This window comes from Lactuca sativa, chromosome 2, assembly GCF_002870075.4.
Source record: "Lactuca sativa cultivar Salinas chromosome 2, Lsat_Salinas_v11, whole genome shotgun sequence".
Taxonomy (NCBI): domain Eukaryota; kingdom Viridiplantae; phylum Streptophyta; class Magnoliopsida; order Asterales; family Asteraceae; genus Lactuca; species Lactuca sativa.
Window position 1 is genome coordinate 180,969,859 of NC_056624.2, and position 21,357 is coordinate 180,991,215.

Below are 21,357 nucleotides of genomic sequence, written 5' to 3' on the forward strand. Positions count from 1 at the left end.
GGTAGAACATGGGTAGATAGTTGATGTGTGATAAACAGATGAGAGGCATCGATGTTGTTGTTGATCTAGTTATTCAGCGGAGTATGGATAACGACCACAGACTCTTTCTAGACAGCCATGTGGAACGCTAGCAGGCTCATAACCTGTAGGTGTTGTGAACGATGTGTTCACCGGTGTACTCTAACCCCCTCATGGTTGCTTTTAGGACATCTACTGTTAAGGAAACCCCTTTGCAGTAATGTCTGTCCCGATGAAAATCCTAGATTAGGTCCCTTGAGATAGATGTTGTTTTAGGGACGTAAAGTGAGGATAACGGGAATGGGTAATCGGGTTATTGTTGGTTGGTGAAATTAAATATAATTATTTATTGCGGGTTGAAAACCTTATATGCTCACCAGGCTCCCAAGCCTGACCCACTCAGTTTTGTTGTATTACAGGTAGTGGCGCGAGAGCATAAGTTGGATGACTTATCAAGATCTTTTGATATTACACCAGTTGTTATATGTAACTGTTGTATGGTCTATCTATTGTTGTTTATGCTTTTGGTCTGTTTATCGGAACATGACATCCTGAATATTGTTATATAACGAAAATGCATCTCTTGATGAAATGCTTTGATAAACTTTATTTTATCATATTTTGTTTTGGGAACAAATTCCGCATCTCTTTTAAATCAATGGATTTACTCTGAAATTATTTTTAAAAGCATAAATTAAACTGGTATTTTCTGGCCGTGATTTTGGGGATGTCACACAAGAAGCTGGTACCTCTGTTCTGAATGTTGAAAGTCATCACTAAACTCATAAACGTGATGCCCAAATTCAGTAACGAGAGAATCACACCCAACACGTGCAGCCTCCATCTCACCAAGCAACTGGATGCGCCACGCACCTGCAACAATATAAAACATTACCTGCGCAGCAACATATGACATATTGTGAAAAAGGGTAGGGCTGCCCATGACCTCTATGTCCGCAATGGCAGCCTGAGGAAAAGCATGTCGGGCAAACTCCACAACATTAGCACGCGCGTAGAGATGGGACTTGTTATGAAGGCTCTAGGTAGGAACAAATGGGGAAGGCCCAGAAGAACCTTCGCCAGCACCTCTACCTGGAGAAACGGGAGCTTGTCCTGGGTCACTAGGACCCTTTGAAGGCGAGGAGTTAATAGGAGTAGAAGAAACAACTTGAACAAGAGCAACAGGCTGGTTAGACATCGCACCGACCCCTTCGGATTATTGAATGTCGTCACCAGGGATCACAACAACAGCCGCCGGCACTGAAGAAATAAAGTTCAGAAGGCGGGAGAAACTATGCCTGGTCTGGACCCGTTTGGCGACATTAGGCACACTGGTAACTGCCTCCCCATAGCCAAAATAGCCTTCCTTTTAGCCTGCATACGCTGAGCATCAGAGATGATGCCATCCTTGCTGTCCTCAACAGAGGAACGATGAGCACCACCCAGCGGAATGACGGTCGAAATAGGACGAGCGGTCAAAGGGTTCACCTCAGCAGACGACGAACTCTCCCCAAAAACCGGAGGAACGGGCATGGCAGAGGTTAAAGCAAGTTGATCTAGCCGACGTGGAGGAAGACGTTCGACTAAGTCCACCTCCCGACACTCCAACTTCCCCCGATAGCGCTTCCACAGGACCTCATCCATGGATAAGGGTGATTCGACACCTGAATTTTAGAATATAAAAAGATACATCAGAACACAAAGAGCCCAAAAGACTAGAACCCAACCCCAACGAACACACCCAGGCAAATGAAGAAGAAGCAAAACGCAAGCACCTACCATCAATGATGCAGAAGAAAACCGCCATCATGCCACGGCGCCTCCAAGAAGGACTCATCCCCACACCAGATAGCATAGCTTCAAAATAATCCTCGGGAGACATCTGGACGCTCTTCGGGAAATCAGCAACACCTTGATTATGGGGAAACAACTTGGGAATAGTGTCAGCAAAGGTGTTAGCACGGTAACGACCGTTGCCGGCTAAACCCTGGTTCACCCACAACCATTTTTCCTTCCAATTTTGGGGCGTTCGCCCATCAGGAACTAGGGTGTGCCCTCCCCGCCGAACAGAAAACGTGCACTTATCGCCGGTACAGCAAAACCTGAAGAAATACTTGAACACAAAATAGTCGGGGAGATAACCGTTGGCACGGCAGATCATTTCGAACGCTACCACCTTATTCAAAGCGTTCAGAGTCAGCATTTGAACACTACAACCGTCCTTTTAAAGGATCTCCTCCAGGAAGTCGGTCAATGGGAGACAAAGACTGGTGTCTAGGGTTTTCTGGTAAACCCCAACTTTTCCACGAAGAGGGGACGTAATAGAAGAAGTAGGCGACGAAAACTCCACGTCGTCCAAAGAAGTAAGACCATAAGTACGCTCAAGCAGTTGATACTCAGTTGCAGAAAGAAGAATTCCTAGGGGACTTGCCATAAAAGAAAAGAGGGGAAGACAGACTTGGGGAAGAAGAACAACAAAGGAAAGGATGTGTAAATGAGAAAGCGTAACAAATGCCCTTATAAGAGAACAAAAAGGGCGGGATATTCAAAATGTTCGACAATGATGAAACCGATGGCCATCATGAGCGGTCACGTCGCCATTAAAATTGAAACGACGGGCAAATAGGGAATTGGCACGTGTAGAGCGGTTAAGTCCAGAACGTCGTAACTAGCATCGCAACGTTACGACTACCGGACTGGGGGACTCAATGACGTTCCTAAGCCGACATGGAAAAGTCGCGCCTGTCCAAGGAACCCGGCGCACCAATAGAACCAGGCTCAGCGGGCTCAGCACCCGCCAACGCCCCTAAAGAGTAGGGCACTCAGGTGAAAGACTCGCGCATGCCAACACCCCTATAGAGCAGGGCACTCAGGCGAAAGCTCGCACCTGCCACGGACGCTCCCAATGCCAAGACAAAAGATACGGTCAGGTGACAAGGCATGGGATCACACCACTACCGCCGGAGCCAATGATAGCGCTCTGACAGATGGAGGCGCATGATTCTCCAATCAGCACCTCTGACCTTGTCTCCTCAAAAGCGATCACATCCCATACGGACAGACAGGGCCGCTAAGTATAAAAGGGCATGCTCAAGAGCTCAAAGGGTAATCTATCATCTTCCAGTAACATTCACACATACCTTAAACCTTATCTAACCTGATCGTCGAAGCGTCCTTCCTAGAGCCTCCTCCCGGGAAACGGCTGACGAATTTTCTTTCTTGTGATATTACAGAAGTCATTCGATACCCATACCCATTAGAAGAATCGAGAAAGGATCAATTGCAAGGTCGCATCATTTGGCGTCATCCGTTCGTGTGACGAAGAACGAAACTAAAACCACCATTTAGCGAAATCAATGGCGTCTGACAGCAAAAACAGAACTGGAGGAGCTAAGACCAGTACCATACAGTCCATGGAACCGTTGGACGAAACACTGCCACCTATGATGGACAACAGAGAAGCTACAGGCAAAGGAAGCTCTACAATAACTACGGTACCACCGGGGAGTCAACAACCACTTCCGGCGCCACCCACATCGTTAGAAACAAGCGGTGGTACTGCCATGACCTTCATCCCAACAGCAAAGGCCAACTCAGGTGACGGTACCGCTACTTACACCCCTTCAACCGCCACTAACACTCTAGCCAATGGCGACACAATCCCCAGTACCATAAATTGCCGCCATTCTTCACATCAATAATGCAACACCAATTGTCAATCCCTCTAATAACACTGCCGGTAAACCAAATACCAAATGCTCAACCATCACCCCATATATCGTTGCCGAACCAGTCAACGATGAATACACATCTGTTGCCACCACTTGCCCAAGCCATGATAACTACATCATCGCTTTTCTACCCTGCAACAGGCACATGAGGCGAACCTGTCATTACCACCAACACCAGCCGACAACAAAATCCAACAAGCCATCCTCCAACACAACCTCAACCCATCCCTACTGGATACTCACTTCAACTGCCATTCCAGCAGCAAGCCTTCTATGGCCCAAACCCAGTCTGTAATGCATTCTACGGCCATCCAGGTGTGCAGCGACACAGCACATCCCACCAATATAACATGCAGGGACCGCTAATGTAATGCCTGTGTTTATGGGCTTGTCATTAATGTTGATATAATAGTCTAAGTTAACCTTTGTAACCCGTTTTGAAATAATAGAAGTGTATTATTTGAGTATTATGTGTTTTGTGCTTAATTGCTTAATTATGTGATTTGATTAATTAAGAATAAAAATAAGCGTCAAAATTTAAGTGTAAAATAAACTCGATATCTTTACATAAAGTAGTAGTGGCCGGAACGAGGTTTCCGAATATATATAGAATGCCAAAATCTGACTTCGTATGAGGAAGTTATGATTTTCTAAAGTTTCGACTTTGCAGTATGCAGCCCGAATACTCGATTTGAGATCGAACGGTTTTTAGCTGAAACAATCTAAACGAGAATCGAAGATCTCGTTAGTGGTAGAGAAGCGATAAAAAGATAGGTGAGAACGGACATCGGATAAAGAAGTTATGAATTTATAACGAAGTTTTCCTATCCCGGCCTACTAAAAATAAATAATAAAAATAAAGTCAAAATTAGCCGACGGAGTCTAAACGAAAGTTGTAGAGCATAGTCTCACCTACGCGTGGATATAAAGAACGTCGAAAATGGAGTTCGTATGAAGAAGATATGAATTTTTGAAATTTATTAAATAATTAAAATATATAAATTTAATCTTTAATTCGGCTGTATATCCGAAGGAGTCACCGATCTGATCCGAAGTACGCCCAGCGTACCCCGATGCATGCACCGCCTCAGACTCGAGTCCTCTGATGACGCATGCAATGACGAAACGAGGCGTACGCCCCGCGTAAAGCTGTACGCCCAGCGTACAGCGAGGCCTCAGCCTCCTATAAAAAGGTTGCGAGGGCAGCCGACTCCATTTGCCAAATTCTCTTCTCTTTCTCCCGTTTTGCATCGTTTTGCGTGCCAGAAGTATCCTGAAGCCCCGGTATCAATCCCGAGCCCCGAAGCAAGTTTCGAAACCCCGAAGATCCCGAGAAGTGGAATTCCCGAGTCGAAGCTCTGCCCGCGAGAAGTCTGATTTTTGTGAACATCTTCTAGATCTACTGAAGAATACTACTTCTGCAAGTCGTAGTGATGTCCGATCATTTTCTGATCAAGTGAGTGTGTAGTTACTTTCTTCTAACGCATAATTATGAAGTATTTTATACGAAATACGTGTTATGCGTATAATTTTGTTGTTATGTGTGTGAATGTATATTCACTCTCTTCTATCTCATAGATCTGATTTATATTCTATGAAATACGTGTTATGTGGGTGTGCCTCATCTGTTATGTGGAATATGTATTGAATGAAAATGCTATACAGGTTTTAAACTATGTATAAAAATATATATTTTTTATCTACTAATATGTTGGGTAGAACATGGGTAAATAGTTGGTGTGTAATAAACAGACGAGAGGCCTCGATGTTGTTGTTGTTGATCTAGTTATTCAGCGGAGTATGGATAACGACCACAGAATCTTTCTAGACAGTCCCGTGGAACGCTAGCAGGTTCATAACTTGTAGGTGTTGTGAACGATGTGTTCACCGGTGTACTCTATCCCCCTCATGGTTGCCTTTAGGACATCTATTGTTGAGGAAACCCCTTAGCAGTAATGTCCGTCCCGATGAAAATCGTAGATTAGGTCCCTTGAGATAGATGTTGTTTTAGGGACATAAAGTGAGGATAACGGGAATGGGTAATCGGGATTTTGTTGGTTGGTGAAATTAAATATAATTATTTATTGTGGGTTGAAAACCCTATATGCTCACCAGACTCCCAAGCCTGACCCACTCAGTTTTATTTGTATTACAGGAAGTGGCGCAAGGGCATGAGATGGATGAATCATCGAGTTGTTTTGTTTACAAGTCTATATATGTATATATTTGTTGAATGACTTGTAATGTTATCGTTTATGCTTTATGGTCTGTATCGAAACATGACATCCCGAGTTTTGATTATATAATGAAAATGCATCTCTTGATGAAATGCTTTGATAAATATTATTTTTATCATATTTTGTTTTAGGAACAAATTCCGCAACTCTTTTAAATCAAAAGGATTTAATCTGAAATTATTTTAAAAAGCATAAATGAAACCCGTATTTTCTGGCCGAGATTTTGGGGATGTCACAGCTAACCATCCCAAACCAAGACTGTCTATCAAGGAGCGTCACGTCTCCGTTCGCAAAGGAACTTTTAGACTACGAAATCCCAAACACAGCCAAAATCCCCAGCCTTAAAACTTGCAACAACACCACCGACCTAGACAGCCACATCGATACGTACGAATGGAAAATGACGTCGCTCAAATTAGACGAGCGGTTCTGGTGCACGTACTTCCCAACAACCCTTAATGGAAGCGCGGACACATGGTTCAAAACACTTCGTCCAGGAAGCATCTACAACTTCGGCCAACTTAAGTACATGTTCCTCACAAACTTCATGCAACTGAGAAAATATAAAGGCAACTCCCACTCAATCATTGCATGCAAGTATAAAGAGGGTGAAAGCATAAGGGAGTACTTCACGAGGTCCACAAACGCCACGCTAGATGTCCCAAGACATGATGAAGGCCTCATAGCCGGAGCCTTCACGTGGGGACTCCCACCCGACCCTTTGTCGCAAAAGCTCATGGGCAAAAAACCGCAGACGAGGGCCGAACTAAAGGAAAAGGTGGAACGATACTTGAGACAGGAGGAGAGTGAAGCAACGAAACAAGCGTATCTGAATGCCATGATGACCAAGCGTCATAGGCGTTAGGTGGAAGCAAACACTTTGGGCGAGGATGAAGACTGCAAGGTCGCTTTAGACCATTTGATAGGGATGACAGGCGGGGCCGCCGACCAGATGTCTATGTGGTCACAGACAAGCCGCAGCCGACGAAGACACCAAAAGGGCGGTTCTGTGAGTATCATAAGAGCAAAACACATGATACCACAAATTGCTCAGTCCTTAAGAAAGAAATGGAGGAGACACAACTTAAAGGAGATCTTCAAGTTCATAACCAATGATTTTAATGATCACTTTAAATGAAAAACTTTTCATTTTCCATAACATCCATAACTTGAGGACAAGTTATGGAATTTATCAAAATCCATTTAGATCAAATATTATAACTTACAAAAATAATCAATTTGTCTATGAACTAAATTAAACTCATAAGAATAAGACAATTCAAATCAAAAAAATTTCATGTAATTAATCTAACCATATAAACTAATACAAAACATGAAACTTTGAATTTTATCTTTTAATTAGACAAGCATGAATACTACCCTATTGAAAAACATGTTTCTAGGTTCAAAAAACAATTTAGGGTAATGATCCTAATCCAATTGCAAGCCAAAACACGAAATTTTGCTCACATGTGCATCACCACGTCGTGGTAAAAGCTACCACGACATGGTGAGCGGTCAGATGCGAAAATAGCACATTTTCAACTTTGGAAAAACAATAAGCATCAAGTATACGAGAAAGCAAGCCTTGGCTCTGATATCACTGTTGGGATTTGAGCATTCTAACACTCCTAAGGTGTGCATGCAACCCTAAATACCTTGGATCTATGTATTCTCTATTATACATGCAATCTTGAACTTTCCAAGGTATTACCCTAAACTAGCATACACAAGTTTATACATGGGTAATAAAACAAGTTATAAGACATACCTTTTGTTGTAGTTGGAAGCCTTGGGCCTTTAAGAACGTAGTGCCCCAAGTGTTGCACCTCAAATGGAATCACACAACACCACCAACAATTGGAATAACTTAAGAGAAGATTATATTATAGCAAAATCGGCTAGCCCTCACTTATGTATCCACTAGTGCCAATTTCATGAACTATGAGGCTTATTATATAGTGTGCATATTAGGGTTACACCATGTAACTCATGACATTCCAAATTCCTCATGATCCATGGGTTTTAACCTCCATGGAGTATCCATGGGTCACCACATGGGTTTAGCCCAAGATGAAGAACTATGGATCATAAGCCCACTTTATATGAATGAATGATTTACCAAATCAATCTCCATTTATTTAATTAGTCTCGTTTGATCACAAAATTAATTCCAAAGTAATTCTTAATCAATACTAATTAAATAATATGATTTCATATTAATATATTAGAACTTATAATATATTAATAAATCATAAATATCCACTTATCACAAAAGTCTATCCAAATTGTTCCGATGCCATGCAACCCAAATGGACCATGCTACTCTCGGGTCAAGTACATACCAATAATATTTATGGGCTTAAACACTTAATCCAACAGGAACGATACATGAGCATGCTCAAGACTGATATTCGGCAGTTTGTGTCTACCCAGCATTACGACATCCTCTCTGAGCTTTAGGATGTCGCACAAAGAAGGGAGATTGAGATTGAGACTCAGACAAGAGAGCAAAGGCAGGCTCTCGTTCAGTCATAACCTACAATGAAGTGGTACAAGCCCACCGATTCACGATCTGGGGGACCGAGGGGTCGTAATTGTGGCAAGTGTGGCAAGGTTCATGAGGGTGTTTGTCGATCTTCCTTTGGGATACTCTTAGGTCTCAGATCGTTAGTCTTATTGGCATTGTTGGATGTCAGTGCGTTGTTTTTGGGAGTCGGTAGACCCGGTGACCAACTGGTTTGGATCATGTGGTCAGAAAAAGTTATTTAGGTTGACATATTCTTTGTGCACCGGAATTCGCTTAATGAATATTTGATATTGTGGACCCCGTCTTCTTGGACCCCGTCTTCTTGTGGGTTGTATATTAGGAGCTTGGTTTCCAATGTGAGGTGTTGGTTCTGAAATCTCGAGTCACGGAGTTCGTTGTATATGTATTGAGTGATTTTTCAGGTAGATGTACACCTAATCTAATGAGGGATTTTGATGCAATGTGCAAATTCTTGGATTGACCATCCTTATGCACTTTTTTTTACCATGGATTTCATCACCAAGTTACCTTGGATGGCCAAAGGATTTGATGAAATTTGGGTTATAGTGGATCGGGGGTAAGCCCGAGTGTTGTGGTTGGTTAGTGGACCGAGGGTGAGTCCAAGTGTTGTCAGTGGATAGTTAGGATGGGTTGTCAAAGCCGAGTAGGAGTGTGGTCTAATTTAGTATGTGATTAGTTAGTTTTCGTTGCGATGGTGCACTTATGTGTAGATTAGCATGACAACATTTGGCCGAAAAGGTTTTATGCCGACCAAATCTATGGGTTTTCGAACAGCTTCGTTGTTGTGAGGGATTGCATCATGAAGTGGGAGCGAGTGCTGATTTCGAGGACGAAATCTAATTTAAGTGGAGGAGAATTGTGACATCCGATTTCCTATCATTTCTTATATTAGGGTCGTGATTCGTAAGTTGATTATGTAAAGGCTTTTGACCTTAAGGAGGTAAAGTTTATTCCTTGTAGAAGGAGGTAATGATTGTTAAGAGATTTAACCCTTGAATTGCATATTAGGCCGAAGGGTAGAAAGGGAAAATTCATAGGTCGGGTTCTTGCATAAAATATGGATTTTTATTCGAGAAGTTTTTAGTCCAAGATATCTAGATAATATTGTAGGGCTCTTCAATACCTTTCAATGTATATAAAGATCGTCAAAATGGAATAGGAACAAAGAAGTTATGCCTGTTAGAAGATAGGAGGGTTTTGGGTTTAGCATAGTCTGTTGGGTGTACGGGGTGTACGTTAGGCGTACTAGGCAATAAGGATCATGGAGAGTCAACCTGGTACGTTGGGCATACCAGGAGTATGTTGGACATACGTGACCAAAACCCAAACCCTAATTTCAGGGTTTTGAGCCCTATTTAAGCTCCTTAACTTCTCAAACCCTTTCCATTCTCAACCTCTACCTCTCCAACGCCCTCCCTTGAAACCTAAACCCTAGATTGAGCCTTGTGAGCAAAAGAAGGTGTTTTGAAGTGCTTTAGAGTGTTCTTGGTGCATCTTAGAGAAGAAGGAGCTCATTGGAGAAGTGTTGGTTGCATTGGAGCTTGTAGATCCGTACCTTTTTCACCTTGATCTTTCTTCTAGAGGTATAAAGCTTGAATCATGATGATGCATTTGTTAAATCTAGCTAGTTTTGGATGTTATGATTTTTTGGTCACTTTAGTGCATTAAGTGTAGATCTTGAAGGTTTGTGACCTTGTTATGGATAAAGTTGGAAACTTTATCCATCTAAATATCATTTTGATTCAGATCTAAAGGTTGGAAACTTAGACTTAATGGATTAAGTAAGAAAGATGCACTTTTGGTCCCTTTGAAACTCAAAGACTAGATCTTGAGTGTTTGGACCATCCTAATGGATAAAGCTGGAAACTTTATCCATTATGGAGTTATTAGGAACCATAAAAATGCAATTTTGGTCATTAGTTTACTTCCATGCATGGAATGTGATGTCATAATGAGTTAAGAAGTTAGGGTTTTTGGGTATTGAGCGCTTAATAGCTACGCAAGATCATAAAGTTTGGAAACTTTATGATTTAGTATGTTATTTGAGGACTAGATCTAGATTTTGGACGAAAGGGCTTAAGGGATTAAGTCCTTAATAGAAAAAATGTGGCAGGTGCATACACTATGGTACGCGCGCGCATACCAGGTCAACAACTCGTTTTTTTATCAATGCTCTAGTATGTTATGTGTACCAACTGAATACGCTGGGTGTACTCAACTGTGTTGACTCGGTTGACTTCTTTAACTTTTGACTTTGACCAGGATTTTGACTAAACTTGATCTAAGGGTATTTTGGGTATTTTGAGTGGTATTTGAAACTAGTTGGTATTTGGTGTTCAAGTGACATGTAGAGCTGATATTCGGAGCAATGTCTTGTTCAACTATCTTCTCAAACTGAGAGGTGAGTCTTCCTCATTGTACTTGTGGGTCGTAGGCACCAAGGCCGACCCACTGGATTTTGTATCGTGTTATATTGAGTATGTGTTGGATTGGTAGACCTGTATGATTACCTGTGCTCACTGAGTATGCGTTAGATCGGTAGGTCAGTATGATTACCTATACTTGTTGGTTATTGATTGTTATGGTATATGTCAACATGTTACAGTTTGTTGGGGTGAGACGGACCTGCTTTGTGCTGAAGACCAAGATACCATGGCGGTCCGGATAGATTGTAGGCCTGCGAGGCAGTCCAGTTAGGCCAAAGGCCTGAAGAGCGATCCAGATAGGTTGTAGGCCATATGTGGCGATCCAAATAGGTTCTAGGCCCGGCGCGATGGTCTAGTCAGGCTGAAGGCTCATATATGCATGTTGTTATTTATTTGATTGTGTGTGGTACTTTGGGGGAACTCACTAAGCTTTGACTTACGGTTTCAGTTTTATGTTTCAGGTACTTCAGATGATCGGGGAAAAGCAAAGGCGTGATCATGCACTTCCTTCACGCTTTATGATTTTGGATTTTGGGGATACTCTGGTTTTTATTATTACTCTTGAAAACAGTGTTTTGTAAACAATTATGGTATCTGGATTAATTTTAAAAAATTAAAAATTTTACTCTAATTTTTGGTATGCTACACTTCGATTATGAAAATGAAAAATTACAAAGTTTGTTAATTACCAGCTTAACTGGGGGAGTAAATTGAATTCTTTAGAGCTAATACTCATAATCAATTATGCCTTGTAACTTTAATTTTGAAAAATGATTAAAACGAGTAATCAGGGGAGTAAATTGAATTCTTTAGAGCTAATACTTTGAATCAATTATGCCTTGTAGCTTAATTTTGAAAAATGAGTAAAACCAGATAAAATCCCACAGGATTTTAAATCCCTGTTTTATTAGTTAATTGCATGAAACATATTTTTTTTTTTGGGATAAAGCCTATTTTTTATAATCTAAACTTAACACCAACCTCAATTCTTATAAGATAAAATTTGACTTTTTTTGTTAAAGAATTGAGGTTGACGTTAAGTTTAGATTATAAAAAATAGGTTTTATCCGAAAAAATTGTCAAAAATATTATGTGTTTCATACAATTAACTAATAAAACGGGGATTTAAAATCCTGTGGGATTTTAGGTAAAGAAAAATATTTTATTTGAAAAATATTAAGAAATAATATATCTTTTTATGTAATTAACCTCACTTTTGTTTGATAGAAAATAAGAGAAATAGAGCAATTAGGAGATGATTATTATTTAGAGTCGAGTAAAATCATGAAGATAATTTGAATTTTAGTATTTGGATGAGGTGCAAGGCTTTTTATGGAACTCTCAAGGTAATAACTCTTCCCATAGTGATTTATAGACGAAATCAAAATAAAATGAAAAATAGTGATTTATAGACGAAATCAAAATAAAATAAAAATAGTGTGGCTGCTGGGATTCGAGCCCAGGTCTCCACGGCCACAACGTGGAATTCTTACCACTAAACTACAGCCACATGTTTGCTTAATTCCAAGTTTTATTTTACTTTTATTAATATTTTTAGTATATCTTATTTTTTCCTATGCTTCAAAAATTGTGCGTTTCTTTTTCTTTTGTCAATCACGGGTTTAGTTGGGTGAGGACATTAGTCGGAGATGCAAAGATTATGCTTGCAACTGCTTCTTTCGCTTCCAATGGACATTCCCTGTTTTTTTTTAATCATTATTTTGTATATAATACGCATTTTTGTGATAATTGCAAAGGTTATAGACTCTATAGCCATAGAGGGATGGATTCTACTCTCAAGTTAATCAAGAAAGTAAGAGGGTGTTTGGGTTAGCTTTTTAAATGACTTTTGACTTTATCTTTTAGAAAAAGTTCCAAAAGATGTTTGGCAAAGGGAAAAAGACTTTTGTAAATGACTTTTCCCATAGAGTAATTTCAATCTTTTTGAAAAGTCACGATTACCTGATTTTTCCCAACTTTTCACCAGCTAAAAATATTAAATTACCAATATATCCCTCATCTACCCTAAACATGTTCTTTTTGTCATTTTACATGTAAAAATTAAACCAAACACTTTAATTTTTGACTTTTTCCCTTCAAAATTTAATCCAAACACATTTAAAAAAATAACTTTTGTAAAAAGTTCTTTTACAAAAAGGACTTTTGCTCCACAAAATTTAAGCCAAACACCCCCTAAATATTTGTTTACTATTTATCCCCGAAATTTTAAACAAAAAGGTAAAATTATCATTTATTCAGAGAGTTGTTTGTTTTGTTTTGTTTTTTTTTTTCTTATTAAAGTCTTTGTAAAGGTAAAGTTCATTTATTTTTCAAAATGATGATTTTATCCTAATTATAAATAATACAAATGCAAGTGTTCGTAAGTGCAATGATTATGGTTAACAAACTGGAAAAGTGGAAAACTTTCACATATTATTCATTTCATAATTATGTTTATACGAGCAATTCAATTCACAATTAAACAATTTTCACATTCGAAAAACAATTAGTCTTCTTCCAAGTTACCTAATTTTAGTTGAAATGAATGTATGTAATTCCAAATAGAGGTGTTGATTGGGTAATTTTTTCAGATTTCGTGTAATTCGGGTCGGGTAATTCGTTTTTCATGTTAAAAAAATGTTTGTTACCCGACCCAAATTAAATTCGGATAATTCGGGTTTGGGTAATTTGGGTAGTGGGTTGGGTTTGGGTAATTCGGGTATCACCCGAAATATATAATTTTATTAATCTTGTTTATATAAACAAACGAGACATAAACGAAGTTACTCAAACTTTGACATTGAGATTTTTTAGTCAATAATACTTGAGATATCAAGTAATATTTTAACAGCTTAATCTAATCTAATAAGATGTTAAAAAACAAATACTTAAAGATCTTAGTTTAAAAGTTTAAAATGTTTAGGATAATTATAGTCATAAGTTTTGCCATGTTTTGAAGTTTCGTCAAGATAATGAGTTTGTTAATTGCAATAAAAACTATAATCTAGAAAATAGTTAAGTTTTAAAAAACATAGTGATATACAAACAATTGATTTTAATATTGTTAGTGTCATACTATCATAATAAAAGAGATTCATGTTTTACAATAATGATAGTTAGTTTAAGCGTGATCAAATACCAGCTACTAGGGATGAGCATATGGACAGGGGAACCGACCGGAACCGGAACCGGAACCGGCACCGGAACCGGAACCCGATGGAACTGGTCGGGCCGGGACCGGTACGTTATTTTTGTGGATTTTTGGAACCGGGAACCGGTGGGAACCGGAACCGGTAGAACCGGCAAAAACCGGAACCGTATGATGCTATTTTTCAAGGAGCGGTTCCAACATTTGAAGACATGACAAGAACCGGTAGGAACCGGGAACCGGTAGAACCGTCGGGCAGGTTCGGTTCTTGATTTTGGCCGAAGCCGGTTCCCCGGTCCGGTCCGGTTCGGGCCGGTTCGCTCCTTTTGCTCATCCCTACCAGCTACAGAGTACAAGCTCTACGAAAAAAAAAAGAATTTTTAAAATAATTTGGGTAATTTGGGTATACCCAAAACCCAACAAACTTACCCTATACCCGATCTAAAAAGAAAATCGGGTTACCCGAATTTTTTTACCCGATACCCAATTTACCCATACCCACAAAAATCGGACGAGTAATTCGGATAATGGGTATTTTCGACAGGGCTAATTCCAAGTTATCTAATTATAGTTGAATTGCATGAATGTAATTTAAATTATGAATTATAATCAATAATGTTACTCTATGAATCTCTTTGATTGTGTTCTTACTTAAAGAGAGGTGAGATTTCTACTTATTAATTTGATGCTTCCACTTGAATTAAAATTGCTTTTACATTTTTACCCATATTTAAAACTTACAAAAATAAAATGAGATATAAATGAGGGTTTATATGTTTTCCTCTTATCCATAACAAATTTAAACGTTTTCTTACAAAAATTAGTTTGTTTTCTTAATTTCCTTTTCTTTCCCCTCCCCCAACCTCTCTTATTTATCACTTACAAAAATTAATTAATTTTTTTTTCTCTCCTTGTTTATTCCTTATAAAAAATAGTTTGTTTTCTTATTTATTTATCAAACTGTAACGACCCAAAAATTTCTTTAAAAACATTACTAAAATCATATTTATAAAAACTGTATCATAAGTCATAACATAATTTCTCGAGTATTGGTTCAAAACATAATATCATTATCAGAGTCAAACATTCCCAGGCTAACTGTCTATGGTGTGTGCACTGCAATCTTCCCGAGCTCCTCCTTTGAAAAACCGAGTACTTGAGACCAAAACTGAAAACCGTAAGCACGAAGCTTAGTGAGCCCCCCCAAACTACCACATACCATGCAATAACATATAAAGCACATATTGGGCCTTGCCCACTGCATCAGACCGAGGTCCGGACTAACTGGGGCCTTGCCCCCTGCATCAGACCGAAGTCCGGAAACTGACTGGGACCTTGTCCCCTGCATCAGACCGAAGTCCGGGCTAACTGGGGCCTTGCCCCCTGCATCGGACCGAAGTCCGGACTAACTGGAACCTTGTCCCCTGCATCGGACCGAAGTCCGGGCTAACTGGGGCCTTGCCCCCTGCATCGGACCGAAGTCCGGACTAACTGAACATAACATAGCATAAACATATCAACTAGCATGAACACACCTATACTGCATACTACATCGGGCCGTAGCCCGAAACACATAACACATAAGTCCTGTCTGAGCCACGAAGGCATCAAACATACTAACTACTGCATCAGATCAAAATCCGGAAACTACTACTAGCTAAACGGGCCGACATTGTGGCCTTAGACTGGTTCCTACTGGAAGGAAACTCACCTGAGTCTGCTGAACTGATGCTGCTAATCCTTCTGGCTGCTACTTGACCTCTGACTCCGAACTGCTGCTCCACTAGCTCCTCGGGCTACCAATGACCACATAACACTTAGTCCAACTGACCTCCAAAGGTCAACTAGGTCAATTCTAGTCAAGGTCAAAATCCTGGTCAAAGTCAACCTTCCAGGTCAACCCTACTCGCCGAGTCCACCTAATAACTCGCCGAGTTCAAATGCTCAAGGTCTTTCTATTCGCGACTCGACTCGCCGAGTCAGTCCATGACTCGCCGAGTCAACTATTCCCGAGTCCTGACCTGTCCAACTCGCTGAGTCTCCACCCGACTCACTGATTTGAGTTTCAACTCGAAGAGTTTGGGGTTTCACGACCTGACTCGCCGAGTCCAAGACAATCTTCAACCAACTCGTCGAGTTGTTCTTCCAACTCGCTGAGTCCATGCCTAACTTCATCCGACTCGACGAGCTGTTCATCCCACTCGTCGAGTTCCTCCTCATCTTCAAGCTACTCGTCGAGTCCACTCGAAGGACTCGCCGAGTCTATTCAGTCCTTAATCCATGCAGTGACTTTTCGAGCCAAACAGGGCTTCCAACTTATAGATCCATACTTCTAAGGTCTATCCCCTACGTAAAGTGGCAAACTTTACGTGTAGATTAAGAGATCTAGGCTCAAAACACATTAAACTAGGGTTTATGGCAAACATACTTCTTCAACATACCAAGGGCTGATACTTTAGGGGATTCTAGACCAACACAAGCATGGATCTGAGGTAGCAACCTCAGATCTGGACTTCTAACTCGAAATGGTTACATATCATACCAAAAATGTCCAAAACTCACACATAAGAATAGATCTAGGTGCAAAGGGAGTCCAAGCAACAACTTATTACCTCCAATTGGTCTGAAATGTCTTTTCAATCCCGGATCTACAGTCCCTTCTTGCCCCTCCAAGGCCTTTCTTCCTTCTCCAAGCTTCAAAACTTTACTAAGGGGGGTAAATCTTGCTCCAAAACGATTATGGCGGCTAGGGTTTAGTGATATGTGCTAGAGAGGCAGTAAAGGAACCCTAGGGGAGAGAATGAGACGTTTAAATAAGCTCCAAGTCCCGGATTTAAGGTTTTCCTTGCTCAGACCAGAGACTCGCCGAGTCACCTTGGCCGACTCGCCGAGTTGGTCGCTTATACCTCAACCTGGATCCCGCTCGGACTCGCCGAGTCCCTCATTGGACTCGTCGAGTCTCCCCTTAAATTTGGGGTTTTCTTTCTTTTCTTGGCTTTTCGAACTTTGGGTGTTACACAAACTAACCCACTAAATGATAAGTGACACCTCTTATTCGATCAGTCCACTTAAATTTTTATATTTGAATATAAAATCTAACTAAAAATAATTTATTTTTTTGTTCATCCACTAAGGCTAAGGGGAATGATAACGCTCTTAGCATCTTATCACATCATATTTTTTTAGTGCCACATTATTTTTATTTCTTAGCAACTAACTCTTAGCATCTGATACGGAGTGGTTGTGTGTTAAATTAATATGGTTTATTTTGAAGGAAAAAAAAACAATAGCTGTGAACCAATCATAATTAACCAATGCATCTTCTCCCTCTTCTTTCCTCTCGCTACCTGCTTGACGACCAATTCTTAACATCTCCCTTAGCGAATCCTAAGGAGTGGTGTTTGATATGTTAGCGACTTGTTTGGTGAGAGGGGTGGCGAGTCCACTCCCTTAAGCCTAAATGATATATATATATATATATATATATATATATATATATATATATATATATATATATATATATATATATATATATATATATATATATATATATATATTATGTATTGGGAATTATTTTATTTCAAAAGAATGTATATCACAACAATAAAATGTTCAAATTAATATATATTAAATCATAGTAAAATTTTGTCCAACGAAAATATTCAAATCATAATAATGTTAGAAAAAATATAAGTATAAAAATACATTCACCCTACATCAATTATATATTATCACTTTTAAAGTTGGATATGCATTTAAATAAAATAAGTTGTTCTTAAGCATTTTATTATTCATTTGAAAAGACACAGGTAGATGAAAGATTGTGTGTTTGTGGTGATTCCACCAACTCAAATCTTGAAGGGTCTCACACAATATTTTTTTTTTTTTAAATTTTGGAGATATACCTGTTGTTTGACGAATTATTGGTTCAAACAACATATCAGATTTAGTCAAAAGTTTAGTAATACTTCGTTTACTCATGTCTTCTAAATGAAATATAAAGTGTCTAAGGGCAACTTATTTGATTTAAATGTATATTCACCTTTTAGAAGTGATAATATGCAATTGGAGTATGGTGAATGTTTTTTTTTCCTCAACTTTTTAAAAAAAAAAATTATTATGATTTAAATATTTTTGTTAGACAATATTTTTGTAGTTGTTTACCACGCAAAACGCCAGTTTATGATTAGTTTGTTTTAAGAGACATGTCATATTATGAGAGAGAGAGAGAGAGAGAGAGAGAATAGGTGTTCAACAACATATATTCCTACGATGGGTTATAAATACATTCATGTCTTACTTAGCTCATTAACAAACATACTTTTATTTTTAATGTTTATAATACAAGTGCGTTGTTTTTTCGGTTAAAAATAAAAATAGATTATTGTTTTAGGGTGAAAATTTTCGTTGTCATTTAATTTTTAACAGAAAATGTCAATTCGATTAACAATTGTCATTTTCAGTTAATTTCTAATTGATGAAAATTTTATGATGTTTGTTTAATTTTCAAATTTAATTTTGCTATTTAGACCATTTGGACAAGTTAATGTAAAGATACTATCCTTATTTTGTAAGTCTAGTTTGGATATATTATATGAACAATACTTGCACAATACAAATAGTTTATTTTGGTAATTAATATATTTCTTGGTAGACATGGTTTAGTTTTATAAACCTTCCATAAAAGTAGTTTAACACATCATTTTTTATAAAAATATTTATCAAATGTCTTTAAAAAAAACCTATAAACACAACGCATTTTATTTTTTAACAATAAACGTTTGAACTTTGCCATTTATATGCTTTATATTCGAGGAGCATTGAAAATTTCAAAAAAATGAGAAACAAAGTATATTTGATGGGAGTAGAATGTTAATGCTTATTAAGACAAAACTTAAAGAACTTAAGATAAAATATATGATATAATGTCAACTTTATTGATAACGAAGTCTAACAAATGACACTGTATGCAAGTAAAATAACCGAAGTATATAAAATAAATGCAAAATAGTCAATTTTCTAAATTCTTTTAAGTGATACAATCAAAGGGAAACAAAAAATGTGGCACGCTATGTGATACAATCAAAATTGTAATTGCCCGATTATTGTCAAAGAAAATGGTGGAAGAAAAAAAGACAAATATTATAAAAGGTTTAAATTTTTAATGCGTAATTGGGAAAAACCCTAATATTTTTTTTCATTATTGCTATGACCATAATTTTCTTGTAGAATTATCGTTCTAGCCCACTTAACGAGTTTCATGGTTAATTTGGTTAATTTTTTTTTGCAAAATCAGTCTTAAAAAATTCAAATTTGATCCCTGAGGTTTGCAAAAAACTACACCACATGGTTTTTTAATATTATTTTTCCTTTTTTGTATACTTTATTTATTTTTGGGTTTTTTTATAAATATATATATATATATATATATATATATATATATATATATATATATTATTTTCTTTTTTATATATACTTTATTTATTTTCTTTTTTAGCTTTATTTTTCAACAATTTGATTTTTTTTGCCTTTTGTTTTCTACTTTTTTAGTGTATATATAGAGTATATTAGAGCTTTTTTTGTTTTTGTTTTTTTTTTGTTTTTTTCATCTTTCTCTTCGTGTTATATTTTTAAAATTTTCATCTTTTTATTTTTCTTATTTGTTTTCCAATTATTTGTTTTTTATTTTTTTGTATTTTTAACTTTTTATTGACCTTTTAAAAAAATGTTAAATGTATTAATATATTAGAGTATATTACCATTTTGATAATTTATAGTTTTTGTATTTTTTTTATTTTTATTCAAGTAAATAAAATAGTTATGCTTGTATTTGTAATTTCGGTCCAACTTATTTTCTTTTTATTCTTTTTTTCTTTAGTGCTATTATATTTACGTTACGAAAAAATGAAAAAAAAAAGTTAGCTTGTTTATTGAGAATTAGTGTTTCAGTGTGTTACATAACTTGTAAATTAAATCATATTTTTATATGTGATATCAATAGTTTAAAACTTTATAACTTGTTAAAGTAATTTAAATTTGGTAATAGACTAAAAAAAGAACAAAAATCATAAATAACTAAATAAATAAACACGTTAGAAAAATCATAATAAGTAGATAATATTTTTCAATTTGGTAATAGACTAAAAAAAGAACAAAAAATATAATAATTGGTCTTTATAACTTGTTAAAGTAATTTAAATTGAATTCAAGTTTGTTTACTTGAATCTAAATAAATAAACACGTTAGAAAAATCATAAATAACTAAAATAGAAAAAAAAAAAATATAAAAAGATAATAACAAAAATCAAATTGTTGAAAAATAAAGTTAAAAAATGAAAATAAATAAAGTATATAAATGAAAATAATATATATATATATATATATATATATATATATATATATATATATATATATATATATATAAACCGAAAATAAATAAAATATTCACAAAAACAAAAAATAAAGTTAAAAAACCATATGGTGTAATTTTTTGCAAACTTCATGGACTAAATTTGAACTTTTTATGACTGATTTTGGAAAAATGTTAACCAAGTTAACCATAATACTTGTTAAGTGGGCTAGAGTGATAATTCTGCGAGAAAGTTGTGGCTATAGCAATAATAATAAAAAATATTAGGGTTTTTTCCAATTACATGTTAAAAATTTTATGGTTTTTATAATATTAGTCCAAGAAAAAACTATGATTTCAAAACATTTTAATATAAAAAAACTTGTGAAAAGTGAAAAAGTTATGGATCTCAAGACATATATGATGTGTCTAATCCTTCGTTTTATCTATATTTTTCATTTCTTCCGCATGTTTAAAATTCCTGTTCTAGCAAATACAATTAGTATCTTCGTAATTAGAATCCATAAAATTGATATAAATAAAAAAAATATTCAAATATAGTGACCATTAATCATTTACCTATTACGGGCATTCCATCTTTAGCTTTAACAACTAACCGATCAACAAAGAAAACAATGAGAAAAAAAGTTAATAACAAATTCTATTAAGAACTAAACAACATCTAATCTTCCAAGAAACCTTACGGATACTTATTTTAGAAGGGTATCTATTTTTATTAAGATTAAAGACAAGTCAGCAAAAAGCTGGGCAAGATACAAAGTTCAAAAGTCAACAAATAGAAAAAAAAACATAAGAAAATGGTAAATGTTACTGGTCAAAAATAAATAGATATTGAGTAGTGCAATCACCACAACTTGAATTGTGGATATCTACATG

At 37.0% G+C, this 21,357-nt stretch overlaps 1 protein-coding gene and 1 non-coding gene across 2 annotated transcripts; one reads left to right on the forward strand and one right to left on the reverse strand.

The window, feature by feature from the left end:
- The first annotated feature begins 6,386 nt into the window (after positions 1 to 6,386).
- Positions 6,387 to 6,851, forward strand: LOC111876631 (uncharacterized). Its single transcript, XM_023873176.1, has one exon. It carries the CDS (start codon positions 6,387 to 6,389, stop codon positions 6,849 to 6,851), a length of 465 nt encoding a protein of 154 aa, XP_023728944.1.
- Positions 6,852 to 12,401: 5,550 nt separating this feature from the next.
- Positions 12,402 to 12,473, reverse strand: TRNAH-GUG (transfer RNA histidin (anticodon GUG)). The gene has a single exon. It is a non-coding gene; the product is annotated as a tRNA-His (tRNA).
- Between the last annotated feature and the right edge of the window lie 8,884 nt (positions 12,474 to 21,357).